Consider the following 26,995-nt stretch of genomic DNA (forward strand, 5'->3'; position numbering starts at 1 on the left):
TGACGTTTTGGGCATTGAACCTTCATCTGACTAGTTATTTCATCAGTCTTCCCTCGTTCCCTGCTATGCTGTTGTCTGCCTTGTCTATTCAATTTGCTCTTTAACTTCTGTACTAGCCGCAACTTTCTCCTATGTCTCATGACAATTTAGGGTTCATCCCCTTCTAGGCAAGTTTAAACCCTGCTGAGTAGCTCTAGCAAATCTCCCTGGCAGGATATTGGTCCCCATTTAGTTCAGGTGCAACCTATTCCTCTTGTATAGGTCACCTCGGCACTAGAAGAAATCTCAATGATCCAAAACTCTCAATTCCTGCTTCAACTCCTCCGCCACGCTTTCATCTGCCCTATCCTCCTATTCCAACTCACACTAGCACTTGGCACCAGGAGTAATCCACAGACTACCACCCTTGAGGTCCTGCTTTTTAAGCACCTGTTTAACTCCCTATATTCACTCCACAGGACTTCATCCCTTTGCGCACCTTTATACCAATGGCTTCAATAGACAGTGCCATTTGGCTGCTCGTGCTCCCCTTTGAGAATTTGTTGCAACTGTTCTGAGATGTCCTTCAGCCTGGTACCAAGGAGGCAAGACACCATCCTGGAGTGTCTCTCCTGACTGCAGAAGCACCAGGCTGTGCCCCTGATAAGGTGGTCCGCATCATAATTGTTCGCTTAGACTTTGGCACACCCGGTTTTACAGCAGAGCCAGTCATAGAGCCGAAGACCTAGCTGCTGCTGTTAATCTCCCTGAAAGGCCATCCCCGCCAAACAGCATGAAAAACGGTATACTTGTTTGAGAGAAGGGCAGTCACAGGAGACTCCTGCACTGCCTGCCTGCCTCTCCCGGCGGTTACCCATACACTTGACTGAACCTGTGGTGTGACCACCTCCGTGAAGCTACTATCTTCCATACTCTCTGTCTCCCGTTATGCTCCTCAGTGTGTCAATTACCATTCCAAATGTCCACGTGTTCTGAGAGGTGCTGTAGCAGGGCACATATTCTACAGACACAAACACCAGGGACACTCAAATGCTTCCTGATTTGACGAAGAGGAGCAGATCATTATATTGACTGCCATCTCCACCCTTTTATCAAATAGCAGACCTAGAATCAAAAAGAGCTTACCTTGCCCTTACCTTGTTGCTGCTCGCTCTTTTTACACAAATATATTCACCTCGGCCAACCAGCAGCACTTCAATCACGGATCAGTTTCTCTCAAGAATGGCCAGAAGATGGCACAGCAATGCGTCCTTCCCCAACACCCACCCCCAGCTCATCTCCCAGCATTTTGACTCTCTGCAGCTCATGTTCCACGCTGGAGCACTTTAGGTCTTTACTTTTATACTTTAGACCGACCATAAAGAACCAGACTAAAACAGTTTATTTAATTAAAGTAATTAGCTTAATTAGTTATTCCTTATGTGCTACAGCAGTAGGACAGCTTGTTATAACTTTCCTTAGGCCTGAAAGAAGAACAAAAAAAATCTTAACTGTCCACCCTTCATGTATCCACATTTTGGTAGATTTTAAGAAGATAAATGATTAAGATTTATACTCTCAAACTGCAAGACTTAGCTCAACTCCCAGCATTTTCACTGTCCTGCTAACCCCATGAATTGGTCTGGCGAAATTTTATCGTACTCGATCTTTGGAAAGTACACCATTACTTAGGAGATCAAAACTGCACACAATAATCCAGGTGCAGTTTCACCAATAGTTCAATAGAATTGAAGCAAGACATCTTTACTCCTGCAACTTTTCTGAAAAAGCCAGCATATCAGTTCCTAGATTCATATTGCCCTTGTACGTTTGGCTTACATTTAATCAGACAATGCTAACCCCTTTCCTTTAGAATCAAATTTCCCAAACCCTCATCATTCACAAAATATTCGGCACCTCTGATTCTCTTGTCAAAGTTGAATACCTCACACCTATCTACATTATATGTTACCTGCTAATTCTTGACTCCTCTCCCACCTCCTTAAAACCCACATCACCTAGTTTTGCGCCTGCACAGATTTGGAAATATTACTTTCGGTTTCAATATCCAAATGACTGGTAAATATTGTGAACAGCTGTGGTTCAAGCACTGACTTACTTGTCACAGCCTGCCAACTGGAAAATGATTTTATTCTTTTTCTCTGCTTTTGTTACTTTATCCAATCCTCAACTCACATCGGTGTTTTACCCCCATCCCACGTTCTCCTTATTCGTGGAGTAACATCTTGTGTGGGCCATTATCGAAAGCTTCTGAAAACCCAAATACAGTACATCTTCCCTCCTTGTCCACTCTGCTACTAACATCCTGAAAAACCACCAACAAGTTTGTGAAGTAAGCTTTCTTTTTCATGAATGCAATCAGAGTATTATTATTTCAATGTCCAGTTTCATATCTTTCATAATCAATTCCACTATTTGCTCTTCTAACAGATTTGCAGTTCCCTGTTTTCTCTCTCCTTTCTTAAACAATATGATTACTTTTTCAGCCTTCTATTCTGCAGGCACCATTTCAGAATCAATAGAAAATTGAAAGATTATCAACTGTGCATCCATTATCATTATAACTACCTATTTTAACACTGCAGGATATAGACAGTCATCACCCAGGGATTTGTCAACCTTCAGTTCCAATAATTTCTCCAGAGCTGCTTTTTGCTGTTGGTAGTTTCTTTCAGTAGACACTTGGACGTCTGTTGTTTCTGGAAAAGTTTGTACATCTTCCTCCACAAAGATAGACAGCAGAAAATACAATGGGAAACAGTGTCTCTGCCTGTGACAGGCTCATATTTTTCTTACGTTTTCCTTTTTACATAACTATAGCTGCTTTGACAGTCCATTTTTATGCTCCCTGCTGGTTTATGTTTACATTCTATTCTCTTTTTCTTTTACAAAATTCAGATAAACCAAAAGAAACCAGAAGATAACATTAATAAATTGTTCTTAAAGTAGAGTAGCTTATTATTTCAAATTTATTTAATATAGTGCAAGAGGGTATAATGACAACAGGCTAAAGATAATTAATGAAGCTGCCAGTAAATTCTAGGAACAGTATTTCTTCATTTGATAAAGCACTTCAAAGCTCTCTGCACTCAACATTCTATTCAAGAATTTCAGACCTTAATCACTGCCCTCATTTTATTTTCGGTCTCTTTGTGGGCTTCAATTTTACTCTCATTTTATAGAAACATAGAATATCACAGCACAGAAGGTGGCTTTTGGCCTATTTTGTCTATGCCACCTCAAACAGCTGGAGCTTTATAGCTAGTACTACACCCCCATCTTTTCTTGAAGTCGTACAAGTTTTTGTTTCACTTCAGATATTATCCAATACACTTTTGCAAGACATGATTGAATCCACCTTCTTCTCTCTAACACACACTCTCTCACACACACACACACACACACACACACACACACACACACACACACACACACACGCAAGTTATTCCAGTCTAACCTGTTGCTAAGTTAGAAAACATTTTCTTATGCCTCTGTTGCTTCTTTTACTGTTGGACTTAAACTGGTGGTCTCTACACTCTTTTCTTCTGTCAACAGGTACAGTTTTGCGCCGTTTACTCTGTCCTGATTCCTTAGGACTTTGTACATTCTATCAACCTTCTCTTAGCAGCCCCAGCTTCTCCAATCTATGCTGTAACTGAAATCCCCCATTCCTGGAGGTACTTGTGTAAATCTTTTCTGGAACCTCTCTTATGCCATTGTAACCTCCCTGAAGTGTGATGCTCAGAACAGGACATAAAGCTCCACTGAGGTCAAACTATAATTTTGTAATGGGTCACCATAACTTCCTTGCACTTGTACTGAATACCTGTACTTCTAAGGGTGCAGAGTAAGGATACTATGCCCAAGGACAGACACAAGTCAGAATCAATCTAGTTTCGCACAGGGACTTAGCCAATGTCAGAAAAGGGTGGCTTTAAGCTAGGGTAATTAGAACTTGTGCAGTATGTTCAAATATTGTCAGATTTATCAAGTACTAGTAAGGTTTATCTATAGTTGTAAGATTTATTAAGCTAATGCCAAGTAAAAGTGTAAGCAAATACAAACATACAACAAAGTCAGAGTTAACCCAGATTTAGACATTTACACCAAAAAAATTTAACAATTTGTGTTAACATCGGTCTGCAACAGGTCTGACAATAATAATTGCATTATCCAGATGCTAGCTCATAGGTTTGGAGGCTAAAGCAATGCAATTGAACATCTAAATACTGCTTAAATGTCGCAAGAATTTCTGACTCAACCACTTCTTCAGACAGCGTGCGCCCACCCACTGGGTGAAAAGATTTTTGAATAACTTAAGTGAAGTAAGGTTAAGACATGGCAGGCAGCTTGATCATGTGGAAAGCATGCCTGCAGTATATCTGAAGCCATAGATACTACCAGCAACCTTCCCAACCGCATATTGACACTGTCACCAACTGCAGAAACTTGACATCCAGGTTTCTGTTCTTACAAGCAATGGCGGAATCACTGGGCCCATCCATAAGGCTGAGAATTTTGTGGATAGCATGCTTATAGTGGTGGTCACATGGCAGGCAAGGAGCAAGCAGGCACAAAGGGAATGGGTGATTACCAGGCAGTACAAGAAATTAGGATGATAGCGCAGGAGATCCCCAGGTCTCACTCACTAATTGTTTTTCTGTTTAAGATAGTGATAAGGGTACTGTTCCTTAGACGAGAACAATCATGGTGAAGTTTATGGCTCTAAGGATGGTTCAGCTACCCACAAAGGGAAAGAGGAGAGGTGAAGAGCAGTAATGACAGGGGTCTCATTAGTTAGGGAATAGAGATGAGTCACTGCTGCCATCAATGTGACTTCAGGCTGGCATGTTGAATCCTTTATATCAGAGTCAAGGAATTCATGGAGCAGGGCCATAGCCTGGACAGTGGAAGTAGCCATAAGGTGTGATTCCCAATTTGGCCAATGATTATGGGTAGGCAAGGGAATGAGGATGTCAAAGCAGATTGCAGTGAGCTAGAAAGGTGATTGAAAAGTGGAATCTCTAAAGTAATAATTTTAGGATTATTTCTTTCCCCTTGAGCTACTGCACAGAGAAATATTGTACAAGAATTGAGTGACTGGGCACTTGGCTGTAAAACAAAATTGAAAAGAGGACATAAGGCATTAGAATCATTGAGACCAGTCTGGGGTTGGTGGGGCCTGCACAAGATGATCAGGCTGCATTCCAACAGGACTGGAACTTGTATCTTCACAGAAAGACCTGCTGCTGCTTAAAATAGGGTTTAAATTAGATTGAAAGGGGAGCCCTGTTTCAAGGGAACTAAAATTAGCATGAGCAGAAGACAGAGGAAACATAGATAAGAATCAATTGGATTGGATAAAGGAAAATCATAGAAAAGAAAGCAAAATTAAAGAAACTCTATATTATGCTTGTGGAATTAAAAAACATTTGAGCACTTGAATGCACAAAGTGAAGTAAATTACTATTATTTAATTGTCACTATGGAAACGTAGCTGCAGGGCAACCAGGACTCAGACCTGAACATGACAGGATCTTGGATATTTAGGAACATAAGCAAGGAAGGAAAATGGCAGAGTGTAGGCATTTTAATAAAGGTTGAGATCAGTACCTTAGTAAGGCAGGATCTTAAATTATCGGATCAAATGTGGATTCTATGTATGGAGCTAAGGAACTGCAAAGGACTAAAAGTTGTGGGATATATTAAAAAGCCACCAAGCTGTTGGACAAATTTGAGCACAGTATAAATCATGAAATTAGGGATGCAAATAAGGTGGCTAATGCAGCAATAACAGGTGACTTCAATTAACATTGACTGGCTTACACAAATCAGCAAAAATACTATAGGATTGAGCAAAAATCCTCATTATCTTAAAAACTAGACACAATCCTAGATTTGTCTAACATCTAACATTCAGCACAAATTCCTGGGCTCAGGCTGCAAACACACAACACAGCCAGAATAATTTCTGTCAGGGACTGTTGTTCAGCAAGAAATTCCAATTTACACTCCATTCTATAAGAACAATCCATCAAACTGAACACTCTAGACCGACTAACTCTTACACTTCAGGCTACACAGCACATACAGAATAGGGTCTACACAGACACCAAATATTCAAATTCAGTCAAAATCCATTCACAAAGACACCAGACATTCAATAAAAATCCATTCACATATACTCTTAACTTTTGGGAAGCCAATCAACTTCAAAGGGAACAGCAGAAACACAACGGCGAGCACAGATTTGGCAAAAAAGGTAAGGGGCCCACAATCAGTATATTTGCTGTGATTCCCAGATGAGATTCCAGCAGCTATTCGCAAACGAGTTGTAGCAAGCTATTCCCCAGGTGGCATTTCAAAGACTATCCCCAGAAACTTTATGAGGACATAACAGCTAATTCTGCCAGCTATTTCCAAGAGTTATCTACAGAAAGGGGACCCTAACAGCAATTCTGAGAGCTACTAATACAGGTCTGTTCTGAACCAGGGGAGCCAAGAGCAACCAACCACGACCAGCAGACCCAAGAACCAACAACTCAGAAAACCAACCAACGTCAGAAGACCTCATACACGCCCTGAAGTGAAAATCAGGCCCGCAAAACCACCAGAAACTAAGGAAAACCAAGTACATACCCAATAGACCCACTATGCATCCTTCCGCATCAGTGGACTCAACCCAGACTGAAAACCTACGCCATCCAAAGTCTTCATCCAGGCACTGGTATGGCAAGCAGGAACAGCCAGCTGTACTTCAAAATCAGGTTTTCTTCAGTGGTGAGCTTAAACTCCTCAGACCCCAAAGTTTCCAACTTAGCTAGTAGGGAGTGGAAGGCAGGACGTGACAGTGCATGGAACCTTAACAGTAGGAAGCCTGATTAAAGCTTCTGTGACTAAAACTTTTGTTTTAGGTTCTAAAAGTGTTTAATTTGTGTTTAATTAAATGGTGTATTTAACTACTGTCCTCTGTATAAATAATTGCATTAATTTCACTGGTTTATTGTTTTTACCTGTATAAGGTATATTATTCTTACCTTTTGTATTTAAATAAACATAGAGATTCTTCTGCCCTGAAACACCTGTCTACTACTTTCTTCATTTAACATTCCCTCAATAAATCCAGTGTCAAACCAGGAATCTGGGGGTGATTCGAACCACCAATCAGCAAATTACTGATTACCAACCAGAATCCTACAATACGTTCCTCGAATGCACGTGAGATAGCTTCTGGAGCAAAATACAACGAGGAACCAACTAGGGATCAGGCTATTTTCCTTTTGATGTTGACTAATGAGAAACAGCTAATTAACAACATTATTGTGAAGCAGCCTTTGGGAAATAATGACCATAATTTGATAGGATTTCATATTAAGACTGAACACAATATTGTTCATTCCAAAAGCAGGGCCTTAGATCCAAAAGGAAATGATTAAAGTATGAAGGTCAGGTTGACTTCGATAAGTTGGGAAAATATACAAAAGATTGGAGGTAGACAGGCAATGGCTAGTGTTTAAAGAAATCTTACATAGTCTACAACAGACGTACATTTTTCAAATGCACGCACACACACCACAATGAGCTATAATTAAAAGCTGATTAGATCAAAGGAAGCAGATTAGAAGAATGCCAGAAAAACTGGCAAGTCTGACAACTAGCAGTAGTTTAGAACACAACAAAGCAGGACTAAAAAATTGATAAAGAAAGGGGAAACTGATTATTAATACAAACAAGGAACATCAAGGTGTAGTGTAGAAGCTTTCTTAGATATGCAAAAAGAAAATGGTTAACTGGGACAAATGCAGGCCCCCACAAATGGAGTCACAAAAATGTAAAGGGCAGAACAGAAAAATGGCAGAGAAACTAAACTGCTAATTTATGTCTATCTTTGCTGCAGAAAACCTCTCAGAAATATCAGGCAATCAATGGACTTGCATAACTAAGGAACTGAAAGAAGTTGGTATTTGTAAAGAGATAACACAGCATGGAGCTAGAGGAACACAGCCAGCCAGGTAAGCATCAGAATAGCAGAAAAGTTGACATTTCGGGTTGGGACCTTCATATTCTGCTTCAGGAGCCTACAGCCCGATGGCCTAAACATGGATTTCAACAATTTTAAAATCTTCCCAGCCCTGGCTTCATCCCATGTCCAGCCTTCCCTCTCATCCCCACCTCCTTGATTTGACACAACTTGTCCATTTCTCTCCCGCCTATCTGCCCCTCCTATCCCACTGATGAATCCCCACCACTGCCTTCCTGCACTCATTTATCGCCATCCTACCTACATTCCACAGCCCTACCTCTCCTCTATTTATTTTTCAGCTACCTCCCCACAAGCACGCCCCCATCCCTGCACCACCATTTCTGAAGAAGAGTCCTGACCCAAAATGTCAGCTTTTTAGCTCCTTTGATGCTGCCTGGCCTGCTGTGTTCCTCCAGCTCCACACTGTGTTATCTCTGACTCCAGCATCTGCAGTTCTTGCTATCTCTGAGTATTTGTAAAGAGCCAGTTTTTGAAAACTAACCAGATTCAAGGCTGGTAAATACCCTGGAGCAATGAGGTTAATTCCAGAGCACTGAACGTGCCTAGAGAAAGAGTGGATTCTTTTCAGTTATCTTTCAAAAATTCTATAGATTCTGGAAAAGTTCCTGTGGACTGTGAAGTAAAACATATAACGCTACTATTTAAGAAACGTGTAAGAGATAGAATGGAGAACTGTTAATTCTAATAGATCTGTTAGTTGACCTCAATAGTCAGGAAAATATTAGACTTCAATACGAAGGATAGGATAACTGGAAATGTAGAAAAGCGTGATAAAATTGGTCAGAGTCAACGTGGATTTATGAAAGGGAAATAATGATGAACAAACCTAAAGCAGTTTTCTGAGGACATCATTTGTAGCAATGATAAAGCAGGCTCAGTGGATCTGGTGCATTTGAAATTCTACAATGCCTTTGGTAAGGTACCACACAGGAACTTAGTAAATAAAATTAGGTAACATGAGATTTAAGGAAATATAATGGAATGGATTGAGGTTTGGTCATCAGGCAGAAAGCAAAGAACTGGAATGAACAGGTTGGGTACTACAGGGATCAGAGCGCAGTTCTCGCCTGTTTGCATAACTATAAGTAGTCTGGCTCTTGTCAACAACTAATATTCAAGACCTTAAGATGCAAGGGCAGAAGTAGGCCATTCAGCCTATCAAATCAGCTCCACCATTCAATCAGATCCTGGCTGATCTGATAATCCTCAACTCCACATTCATGCCTTATCCCCATAATTCTTGATTGCCTTAGACATTAAAAATTCTGTCTCAACCTTGAACACATATATGGACCCAACCATGGCAATCCTTTGCCATTAAGAACTCCACAGATTCACTGTCCTCCAAGAGGAGAGATTCCTACTCATCTCTGTCTGAAATGACTGACACTTTACTGTCAGATTATAGCTTCTGATGCTAAACTCTTCATCAAGGGAAAACAACCACTCTGCATCTACTGTCAAGCCCCCTAAGAATCATCTATGTTTCAACAAGGTCAGTTATTGAGTACAGCCATATCTTACTCATAATACTCCAGCCTCTCCTATAAAAAATCACTCCACAGCTGAAATCAATCCAGTGATCTTTCTCTGGACTGCCTCTAATGCCCGTTTACATTTCCTTTAATAAGTAGATCAAAACTGTTCACGGTATTCCATCTGTGGTTTAACTCGTGCCTTGTATTGTTTTAGCAAAAGTCTCCTATTTTAATACTTTATCCACTTTAAAATAAAGGCAAATGGTCCATTTGCCTTGTCTGTTTCCCAATGAACTTGGATGCTCGCATTTCGTAATTCATGTACAAGGACCTGCAAACCCCTCCATGCTGCAGCTTTCTGCAGTCTCACTATTTAAATAATATTCAGTTCTTTGAGCCTTCCTGCCAAAGGGCAAAACCTCAGGTTTTACACAATGTTCCATCCGCACAGTTTTTGCACATTCATTTATGATGTACCTACACCCCAAAGACTGTAGCAATTAAAGAAGGCAACTCAACTCACAAACAATTAGGTTTGGAGATTAAATTTTAGCTTTGCCAGTGATGTCCACAGATCATGAATGTTCAAAAAATTTCTGCATTGTCCTTATTACACATGCTCCCTTATAGTCTGTTTTCATTTTCCTCCTTTTTTATCCTGCTTAAAACCATTACAATTTTAACTTCTCCCAGCTATGATGAACGATCGTCGGATTTCCAGCATGTTTCAACATTCTTTTCAGACGAAGATTGGGCTGCTTTAAGAAAGCAGGGAGTGCAAAAATGTCAGGTTTCAGATCAGAAGAAATACAACTACCACCACTTCCAAGCTGGCTTTGAACTATTCATGATAGAGAATAGCTATTTCATCTAGCCAAGTGGCAAGTGGGATCCCATTACTAACAAGGATTCCTATCCTTATTGGCTTTTATATTTATACATTTATTGTCAGAATCGCACTACAACCAAGATTAGAAAATTTAAACTTAATACTGCAATTGAAGACCTTATCCCAGCATCAATGGCTGCAGACTTCTTTGAACTATTTCCGGTTCTATTGTGTTGGCCTCAATAAAACAATGGTAGATACAAGACCCCTTATTCATTTTCTTTTGATCACAATCATTTGACTCTAGGCAATACAGACTATTGGAACATCTAATATAATACTGTCTGCTAGTCATACTGTCTGTGTTTTAGATGTGACTGGCCATTCAAGCCTGCTTCATCTCCACTAGAATAATGAAGATGAATCACCCAGATGATCCTTTGAGACATATCCTAGTATGATGTACTTAATTCAATTTGGTATTTGCAAAACCACAAATGTATCTTAAATTATCTCTGTTTCTCATTTTGTTAAAAGATCGGATTCATTTTTCACTTAGCATTGCATATTCCACAAATGGCACATCAACAACTTACTATTTAGTACGTTAAATTAACATCTTCAAAAGAAGCTTGTGTTTCCTGTTTTATGCATGCAAAATAAGAAACAGAAATTAAAAGTTTTTCATTTAATTTAAAGGTAAGAGAGAAAGTTTCTGTAACACTTCACCATTTAATCACAATTTCAGTTTACTATGATCTTATATATGTTGTGACTTACTTTTTCTCCTCTGCCCTTGTTATTTGAAACGTTTACAATTAAACTTTGCATTGACCAGCCCACATGCACTTTACAGAAAATTACATCTGTTGACAATCTCTAAAGTCACAACAGCGTCAATGCTGCTATAAAATTATACTTAATTGAGAAAAAGAATCATGACTTCTTATCATAAGTGACCTGTTTAGCTTGGCTGTAAACAAAAATCACACCAAACTCATGTAAGAGGAGCTAACTGAAGCTAAAATAAGAACTAACTAAAGTAATTCTCCCTTTCCTAAATATTGAATGATATATCACCCTCAGTCAGGCATCTGGCCAGTTCGATATAGCTTTATTTGTGTGTATCTAAAATCTTAAATTCCATCGGCAGCATTTGTGCTTCTGAATCAAACGCTACAGGGCTGAAGTCTCCACGTGAGAAGGCTTGAACACAAAGATCTATGCCAACACACAAATCCAGTACAAAGAGAGTATTGCGCTGTTGCAGGCGCCATCTTTTAGATCTAATGTTAAATGAAGGTCCTTTCTGCCTATAAAGCAGACAAAAAACCTCTTGACACGATTTTTCAAACAAACTGATGATTTATTCCCAGTGGCCTGGTTAATAGCTATTCCTCAATCAGGAGCATAAAACAGATTAATCTAGTCAGTATCACATTGCTCTTTGCGGAACCTCATGTCGTATATATTGGCTGCTGTGCTACATTTATCACAACTGCAGTTCAAAAAAATACTTAACTAGTTGCAAAACATTTTGGTATCTCCTGAAGTGTGAAGGGTACTATCTAATTGTAAGTCTCCCTTTAAATTAAAGCTCTTTTTTTAAAAGGACTGGTTATCATATTGCCTTTATGGAGAATGCATAAACTTGCAACCTACTTCTAATTTGCCTAAGCACCCAATGTATTAGCTCAGTCAAATAGACTTTTAAACTTTGCAATTCTGAGTTTAGATTTTCATTTCTTTAAGTTTTACGTGTTGAAATCCAACTATTTTATAATTGACCATGCAGATGGTACCTACTAAAACTATGTACTCTCTCTAAAAATAATGTAATGAACAGTGCCACAGGTTATCTTGACTTGCTCAAAAATATATTTTCCTATGGTCTCATGCTTACATTGTTAGACAATTGAAGTAATGTCTCACACAGAAAAAAGACATGATTGGTAATTAAAATATTTTCTTACATTCTGTCAACTAGTTGTCTTGTCAAGGCTAGAAAAGACTTCTCGGTCTTCTTGTTTGGATCTTCTATTGCCTGATGCTCAGTAGTCTGGCCACTGGGTACACTGATATTCCGCAGTTCTGCCAAAACTGGATGTGTAGGAATTTCTTCCTTTCCAACAATAAACCTAACATTTGGGAATCAACAACATATTCATGAAACAAAATGCAAAAAGCAGCACTGAGTCTTTAAATTTCTAATGTGGTAAGGCATTGCATTCCTTAAAAAATACAAATCAGGATTGAGGTTGGAAATGATTTAATCTTGAAATTAAAATCTAAGGCTCCCTGATGACTTTATTACAGATGTATTACCACATAATTCCCAGTCTGTTTTCAGTTAGCAATCTCAGTTAGGCAGCAGTTGAAATACCTTTTGCGGTTTTAACACACCTAGGTTAAGGAATGGAAACAATTATATGAGTTTTAAAATCCAGATAATTGCCTAGTGCCTAGCTGGAAATTCCATGTGTTAACATCGAGTGAGGACAGAATAACTTGCCAGTATTCAATGCTTAGCATTACACATGAAGTATGGCCACTTCAGTGATGTACAACAGACCTCTGGTGGGTATGGAATTGCTCACTCACAAATCAAAAATTTGAATAACGAAGGAAAGAATATATACAAAATTGAAGATCCCAAGTGTTAAAGCAAAAATTAACTATTTACAATGGCCATAATCCAGAAATTGAACCAGATAATCAAAAAGTTGGTGAATTTATGCTTCCAATGCACAAGGGAAACATTGGTGATTTGTAATTGAAACCATCTGTAATTTATATTGACAATACTACATTTTAGACTTCAGGTCATCAATGGTATTCTAGATGCATCAGAGCTAACTATCTCTTGTGCTTCAGCTTTCAAACTTCAAGAACTCATGCACTTCTGCCACAGAGAGGAGCCATTTGTAGGCCTCATAGCAAGAAGACTAACATTGTGGCAGTGCCGGTTAAAACAATAATTTTTAATGTAAGAATTTAAGAGTCATAACATTTTAAAGTGTAGATGTTTTATGTATACTTTAGCAAAGGCTGAACCAATGATTTCTATTTATAACCCTATGTTCTTACCAACACCTGAAAAAGATTTTACTATGAAATTCAATATAGCTGTAAAATTGAAGTTGATTTCCAACTTCTTTCTTCAGTTTTTACCCAAGGGCTCATGAGTGATGTTACCTGATGTTACAAGAGCTGCTTTTACTTGCTTTAAAAAGAGTTCCATCTGTCTGACATTGTAAAAATACAATAACGTCAACATTGAAGGAAACTCAACTCAAAATTATATCTATGCAAGCTGATCTGTCAATGCTCCATTTTCTCAGTAGAGGCTGGAACTACACTTTAATTAACTCGTGTCTTGACACAGTAGGACAGATCCATCTGACTCGACTTCAGAATGAAGATAATAATTATAACTGTGGGCAATAGTCTTCCCTACGTGTCTCGCAGTCAGGACAACAAGCTGCACCAATGAAGGATGGCATTACCAAATCATCCTACAGTATCATTCAAGGTAAACAGGACTAATTTAGATTGAGAAACTTGGTCAGCCTGAATGAGTTTGACTGAAGGGTCTGTTTCTGTGCTGTATGACTCTACCACTAACTCAGCAACAGCGACATGTGGGCCTTGCTGATTTTTTTAAAAATAAATGATGTCACTGAGGTTGTATAATCCTGAAAATGATATCCATAATAGAAAACTTCTTTATAAATTAATATGTAAATAGATTTATGTTTACTGTTTAGTCTTTTGAGCAAAAAAATTACCAAATAAAATTTAGAAAATTCACATTTTTTACTACTTACTTGAGTGCTGAGAAAGCAAATCCCTTGAGGCCATCTTTGCATCTGGAAAACAAACATCACTTGATTCATACATGCAGTCAAACCTGCCAGAAAGCATGCATATTCTGTGGTAATGTCTGGTGATTTATATTGTTTGACATACTGTCTTCAATAAAGGAACATCAATTCAGCCCAATAGGTCCAAGTTCCATATGACCTTCCTCCAATCATTCTTTCTCAAATCCCATCAACATATCCATTTTGCTCCTTCCTCATTCATTTTTACTTAGGTTTTTCTGAAAATAATTTACACACATTGCCTCAACTGCTTACGGCTGCGAGCTCAAAACTCTATCCATCCTTTGGGCAAAAAACTTAATTTCCTAAATTCCTTATAGGATTTACTAGCAAGTATTTTGTACTTGGGGAAAGGGAGTAAAGATCGAGTGAATAAAATACAGCCAAAATTTCTACCTTTGGTCTCTATTTCTTTAAACTTCTGCTGGAAAGTACATGTAAGGGAAAGGTGGCGACAACAATATCAAATCCAACAGCACACCTCAAGGTGGATGGCAGGCAGACAATGTCAATTGGAGCACACTGAATCTATTCCCTACTAAGCCTCATACTTCAAAGCTTCTAAGACAGAAGGAATCATAAACCAGCTGGATTCAATATCTTCAGGTAGAGAACAGGAAAGAAAAAAGAAGATAGGGGTTTCAGGTAAAAATATAAAGTACTTTAAATACTAATCGCAAGAGTCGAACAGAGAAGGTGGCTCAACCATGACTAACAAGGGAAAATCAGGAACAATGTTAAAGCTAAAGAGGAGGCATATACATTAGCCAAAAAAAGCACTAAAACTGAGGACGGGCAGAATTTTTAAACTCAGCACAGCGGGACAAAGGGTTTAATTCAGAAGGGGAAAATAGAATAAGAGAGTAAACTTGCAGAAAATATAAAAACTGACTGCAAAATCTTCTATAGATATGTGGAGAGAAAAAAGACTGGTGAAAACAAATGTAGGTTCCTTGCATTTGGAATCAGGTGAATTCATAATAGACAACGAAGAGATGGCAGACCATTTGAAAAAATACTTTTGGATCTGACTTCACTAAGGAGGACACTAATAATCTTCAGAAAATGTTTGGGGACAGAGGGTCAAGCATTAAGGAGGAACTGAAAGAAATCCTTATTAATCAGGAAATGGTACTGGGGAAATTGATGTGACTAAAACATGCTAAGTTGCCAGGGCTTGATGCTGTGCATCTGACAGCGGTTAAGGAAGTAGCTCTAGAAATAGCAGATGCATCGGTGATCATTTTCTAGCATTCTGTAAACTCTGTAAGCGTTCCAATGGACTTGAGGGTAGTTAGTGTTACCCCACACTTTAAAAAAACGAGGGAGAGGAAATGACAAATTATAGGCCTGTTAGCCTGACATTGGTGGTGGGGAAAATGCTGGAGTCAATCATTAGGATACAATAGCTGAGCATTTAGAAAGCAGTGCCAGAATCAGCCCAAGTCAGCATGAATTCATGAAATTATGCTCGATAAATCTTCTGGGATTTTTTGAGGATGTGACCAGTAGGATAGGCAGTGGTGCATCAGTAGATGTTGTGTTTCTGGAGTTAAAGAAGGCTTTTGACAAGGTCCCACACAAGAGATTAGTAAGGGAAATTCAAACTCATGGTATTTGAAATAGTGTATCGACTTTGGCAGAAAGGAAGGAGAGTGTTAAAATAAATAGGTCCTTTACAGTATGGCAGTGACCAAGTGGGGGTGCTGCAGGGTTCAGTGCTGGAACCCCAGCCATTCACAACATACATTAATGGTTTGGGTGAAGGAACTGAATGTGATATCTTCAAATGTGCAGATGCACTATGTTGGGTGGTAGCGTGTGCTGTGAGGAGAATGTGAAGAGGTGCAGGGTGACTTGGACAGACTAGCTGAGTGGGCAATTACCTGGCAGCTGCAACACAATGTGGATAAATATGAGGTTATTCACTTTGGTGGCAAAAACAAGAAGGCAAATTATTATCTGAATGGTGGCAGTTAAGGAGGTGAGGTGCAATGAAACCCAGGGTGTCATGGTGGGACAGTTACCGAAGGTTGGCATGCAGGTCCAGCAGGCAGTGAGGAAAGCTAATGGCATGCTTTCCTTCACAGTGAGGGGATTTGGCTATTGGAGTAAGGATGTCTTGTTGTAGTTATACAGGGCCTTGGTGAGGCCACACTTTGTGTGTAGTTTTGGTCTCCTAGTCTAAGGAAGGACATTCTTGTTATTGAGGGAGTCCAGCGAAGATTCACCAGACTGATTCCCAGGATGTCAGGACTGACGTATGAGAGAATACTGGATTGATTGGGCTTGTATTCTCTGAAATTTATAAGAATCAAACAGGATCTCATAAGAACATAAAATCTAGATGAACTGGGCTGGCTAGATGTGGGAAAAATGTTTCCAGTGTTGGGGAAGTTCATTACAAGGAGTCACAGTCTAAGAATAAGGGGCAAACCATTCAGAACTGAGATGAGGAAGAATTTTTTTTACTCAGTTGTGAACCTGTGGAATTCTCTCTTACACAAAGCTCCTACAGCCAGTTTATTAGATATGTTCAAGGGGAGCTGGGCGTGGTCCATGTGACCTATTGGGTCATGGCATACGGGGAGAGGGCAGGAATGGGATACTGAGATTGAACAATCGCCGTGATCACATTGAATGGTGATGCAGGCTCGAAGGGCTGAACAGCCTACTCCTACACATTTTTTTCTATGTTAAAGATACTTAAATTTACTAGATCATACATTTCCATTTCATGCAGATTCAGTAGGCAACTGCCTACGAGATGAAAGGGAACGATGTCACTGATTTTCTTGAGAAAGCTGATGATTCTGACAAAGTTGTTATGGTACAGAAACAGACCATTCGGCTCATCATGCTTGCACTAGCTCTTAGGTGAACTTCTTCCGCTAGTGTTAATCTCCTGCATTTTCTCCATACACTATTACGATCCAAATCACCATCCAAAGCGCTCCTGAATGCCTTGACTTGAACCTGCTTCTACCACATCTCCAGGCAATGCATTCCACACAATAACAGCTCACCGTGTGAAGAAGCTTTTCTCATAAACACCCTTGCCTCAGTTGTACATCACTTTAAATCTATGTGCTCTTGTTCCTCTTCTCTGCCCATCCAGCTCATGATTTTAAAAACCAGTCCCAATTTCTTTTGTCTATCCTCATAACTGACGTTTAACATACCCGAAACTATTTTTGTAAATTGAGTCTACATTCTCACCAATATATTCTTATTTTTCTGATCATATAGCACCACAACAGTAAACAATACTCCACCTGAGACCTAACAAGTGTCTTGTGAAGTTCAACATCACCTCTTTGTTCCTATAATCTATGCCTCTGTTAATAGATCTGAGGATACACTATGCTTATTAACTGCACCTATTTTGCCACCTTCATTAATCTGCGCACATATATACCCAAGGTCATTCTGCTCCTGCACTCCCTTCAGAAAATACCCTCTATTTTATTCAAACAAAGAACTACAGATCTGAGACATAAACAGAAATTGCTGGAGAAACTCAGCAGGTATGGTATCATCTGTGGAAATAAGTAGAGTTAATATTTTGAATTCAGTGACCCTTTTTCAGAATCTTCTATTTCACATTGTCTTTCAATGCTCTTCCAACCAAGTACAGTACATCACACTTCTCTGCATTGAATGTCATCTGTTATCCATTACCCACCCCAACAACTCGTCAATGTCTTTTTGGTGTTATCACACTGTCCTCCTCACAGGTTACAATCTTCCAAGTTTCAAATCATCTGCAAAATTGTCCACTACACAATAAGATTCAGAAAACCAAGGATCCCAATACTGCCCCTTGGGGAATTCCACTACAAATTTCCTCCAGCCTGCAAAATATCCACTGACTATTAGTCTCTGTTTCCTATCAATCAGCCAATTTTGCATCCATATTGCCACAGTGCCTTTTATATCGTAACCTATAAATTTCCTCACGTTTTACTTGACACTGTATCAAATACTTTCTGAAAATCAACATTTACCACAACAGCAGCAATATCCTCACCAGGACTCTGTTACCTTTTCAAAGGATTCCAGCAAGTTAGTTAAATGCAATTTGCCTTTTAGAAATCCATGCTGATGCTTCCTAATCAACCCACTTTTCAGGTGACTACTAATTCTATCCCAAATAATTGTCTTTAGAAGAGTCCCTACCACTGAAGTTAAAGTGATTAGTCCACAATTGTTGGGACTCTCTTTGCAAACTTCCTAAACAAGGCCATACTGTTTGAATTTCTTTAATCTTCTTGCACCACCCTCGAGTCTAAGATCGACCAAAATATCACAGCCAGTACCCCTGCAATTTCTACCCTCACTCCCTTCAAAATCCTGGGATGCATCTCATCCAGTTCTAGTGTTTTATCAACTTTAAGCACTAACAATAAATCAAATAATTTTTCCTTCTTTATTTTTTACCCTTCTAATGACAGAGTGTTTCCTCTGTCTTACCATGGGCTTGACAGCACTTTTCTCTTTTGCAAAAAGACAGAAGAAAGTATTCATTCAGCCATGCTCCCTGCCTCCAAACATAAATCCCATCTTGGATCTCCAATGAGCCTTACTTCTCCTTTAACCACTCTTTTACTTCATGCAACTTTGGAAATCCCCTTTATGTTAGTTGCTAGACTTTTGTCATAATTCCTCTTTGCTTCTTTTATTTGCTTTTTCAGCTCCCCTCTAAACCTTCATATTGTTCTTGGTTCTCAATCTTGGTCATAAACCTGTCATATGCTTTTTTTTCTTAGGCTAACCTTGATTCCCTTTGTCATCCAGATAAATCTGAAATTTTTTGTGCTATCTTTTCTGTTTGAGTTCTTGCCCCATTGATGACAGCTGTTTGCCAATTAACTTTTATTTTAGATTGCTGTATGTCATTCTCCACCATCATCTTGAATCTTATTATTTTTGTCTTTTATAAGTTCCCTGTGACACTTGATCCACCTGGCCCATCTCATTTCTAAGGACCAAATCTAAACATGTATCCTTTCTTGTTGGACTGGACAAACACTGCTGTAGGAAACTCTCCTGAACACTAGACACTCACTGCTCTTATATACCAGTATCCCAGTCTATATTTGAGTTCCCTCATTAAAATAACTAAATTCCCTCATTATTCTGTAATGTTGCCATTTCTCCATAGTTTCCTTGCAGATTTGTTCCTTTTTACAGATCACACCGAGCTATGTAATTGTACCCTTTTTATTCCTTAGCTGTAACCAAAATGGGTCTATCCATGAACCCTCAGGGATCTTTCTTCTCCAGCACTGTCCTCTCTAATCAATACTGCTACCCTCCTCTTTTCCTTCCTTTTCACCTTGTACCTGAGAATATTTAACATTCAATCTTGCCCTTCTTTAAGCCAAGTTTCTGTTATTGCCACACATCGTATTTCCACATCGCAATCTACATCTGTAACTCCCAACATTATTCACTATACTCCATACATTTACAAATATGCACATTAGCTTTGTCTTAGACCATTTCTTTCATTTTACTCCAACTTCACCTATTAATTTGCTATTCTCTACGCGAGTGTCAGCTGTATCCCCAAGTATTTCGCAAAACCTGATATTCTCATCTATTGTTCTGTCCTTGTTCCCCAACTCCTGCCAAGTTAATTTAAAGCCCTGTCAACAGCACTAGCAAAACCACCTTGCAAGAAACTCAATCCCAGTCATGTCAGGGAGACAATGTATAGGAAAAAGCAGTTTTGATTATGAAATACAATGGACCCACAAGGGAACGCCTTTTGACATGGAATAATAATGCAGAGTGTATGATCAGCCAATATTTTAATTTCCTGCACAACTCATTCTCACTGTGTCTTTAAGATTAAAGTTAGACCTTGCATATTAACTATGAGCACTTGAAATTTTTCACTAACTCAACGGCAGAGTGAAATAGTACCATATTATTAAGGATTTTCAGTAATTTTGAGGGAACAATGAAAGGACTTTTAATTTTTTAAATGTGAAAAGATTAAAAACGAAGTCAACCAGGCTCATTCACTTCTAGTTTCAATACTGGTAGGATAGGGAAATATGGGAGCAACAAAGCCTTTTTGTACCAGCTGAGTAGGCCTTTGAAATACAACACATGCCTTAGAACGAAATACCATTTTAACCTTTACCCTGCCTGGCAGGTTTTCCTGGGTCCATTAACAAAAAACAGGCAAGGACAGCTGGGCTCAAGTCTGATCTCTTCTATCACCAATTCTTGAAAGCCACCTCAGACCAAGCTCCTCAGATAGTGAAGCAGTCCATCAATAATTAATCTTTGACTGAAAAAGGGTAAGTAACATTTGTGACAAGAAAGTGCCAGATAATGACTTCCTACAATATTAAATGGCATTACCATCATTGCACCCTAATTATCAATATCCTGAGTTGACCATTAACTAGAAATTGAACTGAATCACACAAATAAATACTGAAACCACAAAAGCAGATTAGAATTTGTGAATTTTGTGACAACTTTTTTATGTCTCTCCAAAGCCTATTCATTTGATAAACTTTCAAATCCCACTGCAACAGTTGGTGAAATTGAAATTCAATCAATAAACTTAGAAAATAAAGTTAGTTTCCGTAATAGTGATCATAACAACAAATATCAATTGTTGTAAAAATTCCATCTGGTCCCCAAACGCCTTTTAGGGAATCAAATCTGCATTTCTAGTCAGTCTGGTGAAAACACCAGACCCATTGCAATGTATTTGGCCCTTAACTACTCTTAAGAACAGACTAACTGCTCTTAAGACCAATAGGGATGGCTCGCAGCATCTATATTCCTGCAAAGAATACAGAGGGAAATAAAAATTATCTGCCTAAAATGCCACATTTGACTCTCAAATTCGCACACTTCAGGGGGACATGGCCAGACTTGGGAAGGAGAGGTCAAGGCTGGGCAAGGCGGGGAGGTGAGAGATCAAGACAGTCGGGAGAGAGAGAGATAAGCAGCGAGGTAGAGCAAGGTCAGAACTTCGGGTAAGGGAGACATTGGAACTGTGAGGGTGGACAGATGGTGACACAGAGCAGGGGGTGGTCAACAGACTGAGACTGTGGTGAAGATTTCAGGAAGACCCGGGAAGGGAGGTGGGATGGGCTTTTGAGATCCAGGACAGGCTGAAGAGGACGCTTTGGTGGGCCATAAGAAGGGTCCAGGAGCCGGGAGGCTCTCGCCCCTTCTCTCTTCTGCAGTCCCTCCGGCTCCCAGATACTTCTTCTCATCCCTTCTTACTGCAGGAGTTCTCTACCACCTGCTATCCAGATCCAACATCACTTTCCCCATCATCCCTCATCCCACATCCAGATTAGTAAGCATCACACAATCAGGAAGAAGTGCCACAATGGGAGAGAGACATAACCTGACTGAGTATATAGTTCAGGGAATTTGGACGCAGCGTGGCAATTTGGTGTAGTGGGGAAGAAGTGCTTTTCGCTTGCTTTTTTTGCCTCATAATTTGTAAGGCTTTTTTAAACAGGATGAATTTTAGCCCAGGGTTAGGGGCCCAGGTCAAAATGATTGACATTACAGGTCAACCATAAATTCACTGGTTGGTGTTAGCTACTAATTTGACTATTATAGGTTACATTCAAATTGATGGCAAATAGGGGAAATGTTTACAGTCTATAAACAGAAGACCAGTACAATTTTTTTTAAATCAAATTAAGAACTAAGTAATGAAAATAGAGATGCTGGCCTAGGTGATGTGTTTTAACGGCATGAAGTGGGAGCTGGTGGACCTTATTCTGGTTCACAGTGGCCACATCTACAATAGGTGTTGGTTGCTTGAGGAACTTCAATTCAGAGTTGATGAATTAGAGTCTAAGCTTCATAAACTGTGATATATTACTGAGGAGAAATATTACCTGGACATTGTTTCAGGAAGCAGTCACGCCCCTTAACTATTTAATTAACTATGTCAAATCCAGTCAGTGGTCAGGGACAGGAAGGTGTGACAACAAGTGAGGCAGATACAGGGACTCAGGAGGTGGTACTGAAGGAGCCTCTGCCCTGGATATTGTCTAACAGGTTTGAGATTCTTGCATCCTGGACAGACAAGAGTGGAGGCTGTAGGGAGGATGAGCAAACTGACTATGGCACCGTGGTATAGGAAGTCATTCAAGAGGGGGAAGAAAAGAGAAATGTAGTTGGAATTGGAAACACTATAACCTGGGCTTTAGATGCTGTTTTCTGTAGTCATCATGGAGAATCCTGAAGGATTTGTTGCTTGCCTGGTGCCTGGCATGAGGATATCTCATCTGGGTTGCAGAGGAACTTGGAGTGAGACAGCAAAGAGCCAGTTGTTGTGGCTCACATAAGTACCAATAATATGTGCTGAAAATGGAAAAAGATTCTGCTGAGGGATTATGAGCATTTTAGGGCTAAATTAAAAGCAGAACCAAAAAGATAACAATCTCTAGATTATTACCTGGGCCACGAGCTAACTGGCACTGCTTCAACAAGATTAATGAGATAAACGTGTGGTTCAAAGATTGGTGTGGGATAAATCGGTTCGAATTCGAGGGATATTGCTAGCAGTACTGGGAAATTGTTCCAATTGTGTGGGCTCCACCTGAATCCCGCTGTGACTAGAATCCTGGAGAATCACATAACGAGGACTGTGGATTTAGAGAGGGGGAAGGCTCAGCAGAGATTATTAAAGGTTCCAGAACAAATAGAAGGGGTCAGGAATCTAACTTCAAGCATGCCAGATGTGGGGACAACTATTAGAGGAGGCAGTCAATATCGGGCATTGTACTCAAATACATGCAGTATACAAAACAAGGTAAAGGAGCTTGTAACATAGGTTGAATTTGGCAGATCCAACATTGTGGGGTATCACACAGATATGGTGGCAAGGAGGTCAGGGTTTGGAACTACATATCCAAGGACACACATTCTATCAAAAGGACAGGTAGTTGGGCAGAGGGGTCAGGCTTGCGTTGTTAGTAAGAAATTAAATTAAATCGATGCCAAGAGATATAGAGTTGGAAGACATAGAACCTGCATGGGTAGAGTCGACGAACTGCTAAGGAAAAAAGACCCTGATGAGAGCTGTGTACAGGCTTCCAAGCAGTCGTCAGGACGTTGGGGAAAAAAATAACTAAGGAGTTAGAAAAAGGTCTGTAAAAAAGGCGCTATTACAATAATCATGAAGGTTTTCAGTGAGTAGATGATCTGGGAACATCAGGTTGGTAGCAGATCCCAAGAAAAGGAATCTGTAGAATGTCTATGAGATGGATTTTTGGAGCAGCTAGGGAATGGGCAATTCTGGATTTGGTCATGTGTAATGATGCAGACTTGATTAGGGAGAATAAGGTGAAGCAGTGATCATAAAATAATAGAATTCACCCTCCTGTTGAGAGAAAAATGCTGGAATCAGATATAACAATAACAATATTACAATTGAGTAAAGGCACAGCCCTTCCTCCGAATCCGTGAGGGCTCCAATTCCTGAGAACCCTCATGACTTTGATGAAATTTGGGAGTGCGGGGATCATTTAAAATAGATTAAAGTGGTTAAAAATGTTGCAGAATGCAATTTCTGCCCGCGGGTGTTGATTTTTGTTGTTATTTATTCTTTGGCACATACGGGCAAATTTGAGATTTGTAATTTCGTGGATACAGAGGATTTACCGTAACTGCAAGTTACAGGGCTGGCCAGAGTTGATTGGAAGAGGAGCCTAGCATGGAAGAAGGTGGAGCAGCAATGGCAGGAATTCCTGGTGTAATTTGATAGGCCCAGCAGAAATACATCCCAAGGAGAAGAAACATATTAAGGGCAAGATAAGGCAACCATGGCTGACAAGGGAGTCAGGGACAGCATAAATGTACAAGAAAAAGCATACAAATTAGTAGAAAACTCCAGAGAATTGGGAACTCTTTAAAATCCAGCAATTAATGAAATAGCAGTAAGGGCAAGAAGATGAAATATGAGTGTAAGCTAGCTAGTAATGTAAAAGAAGATAACAAAAGTTTTTTAACTTCTTAAAAGATAAGTGAGATGCAAGAGTTGTCATTGGACTGAGCATGGGAAGTAGCAATGGGGAACAAAAAATTGGCACAGAAACTGAACAGGTACTTTGTATCAGTTTTCACAATGGAAGACACCAACAGCATACTAGAACTTCAAGAGAATCAGGGTTAGAGGCGAATGTAGTCACCATCATTAACGAGAGGGTGCTGGAGGAGCAGAAAGGTCCAAAGATGGATAAATCACCCAGATCAGATGGACTACACCCCAGGATTACGAAGGAGATAACTGAGGAGACTGTAGGTCATTGATGGTGATCTTTAAGGAATCACTGGAATCAGGGAGGGTCCGAGAGGACTGGAAAATGGTTAGCATAATATCCCTGTTTAAGGAAGGAAGGGAGGCAGAAGGGAAATATAGACTGGTTAGCCAGACATCGGTAAGATTTTAAAAGTCCATTATTAAAGATGAGCTTACAGAGCACTTGGAAATACATACTAAAATTGGGCTGAGTCAGCACCGCTTCATCAAAGGGAGGTCATTTCTGACAAATCTGTTAGAATTTTTTGAGGAAGTAACAAGCAAGTCAGACAAGCAAGATCTAGTGGATACGACCTATCTGGATTTCCAAAGGCCTTTGGCAAGGTGCTGCACAGGAGATTACTAATTAAGATAAGAATTCATGGTGTTAAGGGAAAGTTACTGTCAAGGTACTTTGGATAGAAAATTGATTGACTGGCAGAAAGCAGAGAGTAGAGATAAAGGGATCTTTTCCAGGATGGCAGCCGATGACTAGTGAGCTCTGGAGGTCAGTATTAGAACCAGAACTACTTACAATGTACATTAACAATCTGAACAAAGGAATGGAAGGCATTTTTGCTAAGTTTGTAGATGACACAAAGATAAGTGGACAGGTAGGTAGTGTTCAGAAAATGGAAAGTTTCAGAAGAACACAGGCAAGCTAACAGAGTGTGGCCAGAAGTGGCAGATGGAATACAGCGTGGGCAAGTGTGAGGTTATGCAGTTTGTAGGAAAAATTGAGATATAGACAATTTTCTACACTGAGAAAGGCTTCGGAAATCTGAAGCACTTGGGAGTCCTAGTCCGGTAATTATCTCAAAATTAACATGCAAGTTTAGTTGGCAGTTGGGAAAGCAAATGCAATGTCTGCATTTATTTCAAGAGGATTAGAATACATTAGCAGAAATGTGCTGCCAAGGCTGTGTAAGGCTCTGGTCCAACCATACCTGAAATATTGTGAGCAGTTTTGGGCCCTGTATCTAAGGATGGATGTGCTGGTGTTGGAGGGGTCCAGAGGTGGCTTTACAAGAATGATCCCAGGGATGAAGAGCTAGTCATGAAAGAAACAGTTGCAGACTCCAAGGTTCTACTTAATGCAGTTCAGAAGGATGAGGATATCTGATTGGAACTTACAGATTACAGAGAGGCCTATATAGAATAGACAACTGACAACAGACAATAGGTGCAGGAATAGGCCATTCAGCCCTTCGTGCCAGCACCACCATTCATTATGATCATGGTTGATCATCCACAATCAGTATCCAGTTCCTGCCTTATCCCCATGACCCTTGATTTCACTATCTTTAAGAGCTCTATCCATGTCTTTCGTGAAAGTATCCAGCGGCTTGGCCTCCACTGCCTTCTGGGGCAGAGCATTCCAGATATCCACCACTCTCTGCGTGAAGAAGTTTCTCCTCAACTCTGTTCTAATTGGCCTACCCTTATTTTTAAACTGTGTACTCTGGTTCTGGACTCACCCATGAGTGGAAACATGCTTCCTGCCTCCAGAGTGTCCAATCCTTTAATTATCTTATATGTCTCAATCAGATCCCCTCTCATCCTCCTAAACTCAAGTGTATACAAGCCCAGTCGCTCCAATCTTTCAACATATGATAGTTCCGCCATTCCGGGAATTGACATCGTGAACCAACGCTGCACTCCCTCAATAGCCAGAATGTCCTTCCTCAAATTTGGAGGCCAAAACTGCGCACAGTACTCCAGGTGCGGTCTCACTAGGGCCCTGTACAGCTGCAGAAGGACCTCTTTGCTCCTACACTCAATTCCTCTTGCTATGAAAGCCAGCATGCCATTAGCTTTCTACACTGCCTGCTGTATGATCTTGGAGGAGTTGTTTCCACTAGTAGGACAGATTAGGACCCAAGGACACAGCCTCAGAGTGAAGGGACAATCCTTTAGAATAGAACTGAGGAGGCATTTCTTCAGCAAGGATAGTTAATCTGTGGAAATAATTCTGCTCCTGTATGTTATCCTCCTATCCCCACCCCCACCCCCACCACCACCCCTGTCCTGCGCACCCATCTCCCCATTGCCCTCACTGTTCTTCCTACCATAGCAGCCCACTTCAAAATTGTGCATGCTTCAATGCACATGTATAGTAATGCATTTGCGCATGATGTCACGTACAAAATTGAAGTGATGATGTCAGTGTGTTTTGCAATGAGTGTGTATGCTTAGTTGCCTGCAGTTGTCTGCGTCAGCAAACACAACCCGCATAAAAATAGAAAGAGCTGGATCAGCAGATCTGGTAGTATTATAGTTGAAATGCTAATTCAACTTCTCTCGCTCCACAGATACTACCAAGTCTACTGTTTCTCCAGTAGTTTCTATTTTTAATTCAGATTACCAGTATTTGCAATATTCTGTTTTTATTCAAATATCTGACTCTTTCTTAACCACCATCAGAATCACAGAACTGTCCCTTTAAATGTACTGAAGATA

The 26,995-nt window shown here is 39.9% G+C and overlaps 1 protein-coding gene across 3 annotated transcripts in view; it reads right to left on the bottom strand.

The window, feature by feature from the left end:
* tmem135 (transmembrane protein 135) overlaps nt 1-26,995 on the bottom strand; it is a 420,432-nt gene that overhangs the window by 51,515 nt on the left and 341,922 nt on the right. For all 3 annotated transcript variants that reach the window (XM_059646563.1, XM_048532215.2, XM_048532214.2), the window contains 2 exons: nt 14,179-14,220; nt 12,325-12,489 (listed from right to left, as the gene is read on the bottom strand). In XM_059646563.1, coding sequence (XP_059502546.1) covers nt 12,325-12,489; nt 14,179-14,220 — 207 coding nt within the window. The remainder of the gene's footprint in view (nt 1-12,324; nt 12,490-14,178; nt 14,221-26,995) is intronic.

Source organism: Stegostoma tigrinum, chromosome 6 (genome assembly GCF_030684315.1).
Source record: "Stegostoma tigrinum isolate sSteTig4 chromosome 6, sSteTig4.hap1, whole genome shotgun sequence".
NCBI lineage: Eukaryota > Metazoa > Chordata > Chondrichthyes > Orectolobiformes > Stegostomatidae > Stegostoma > Stegostoma tigrinum.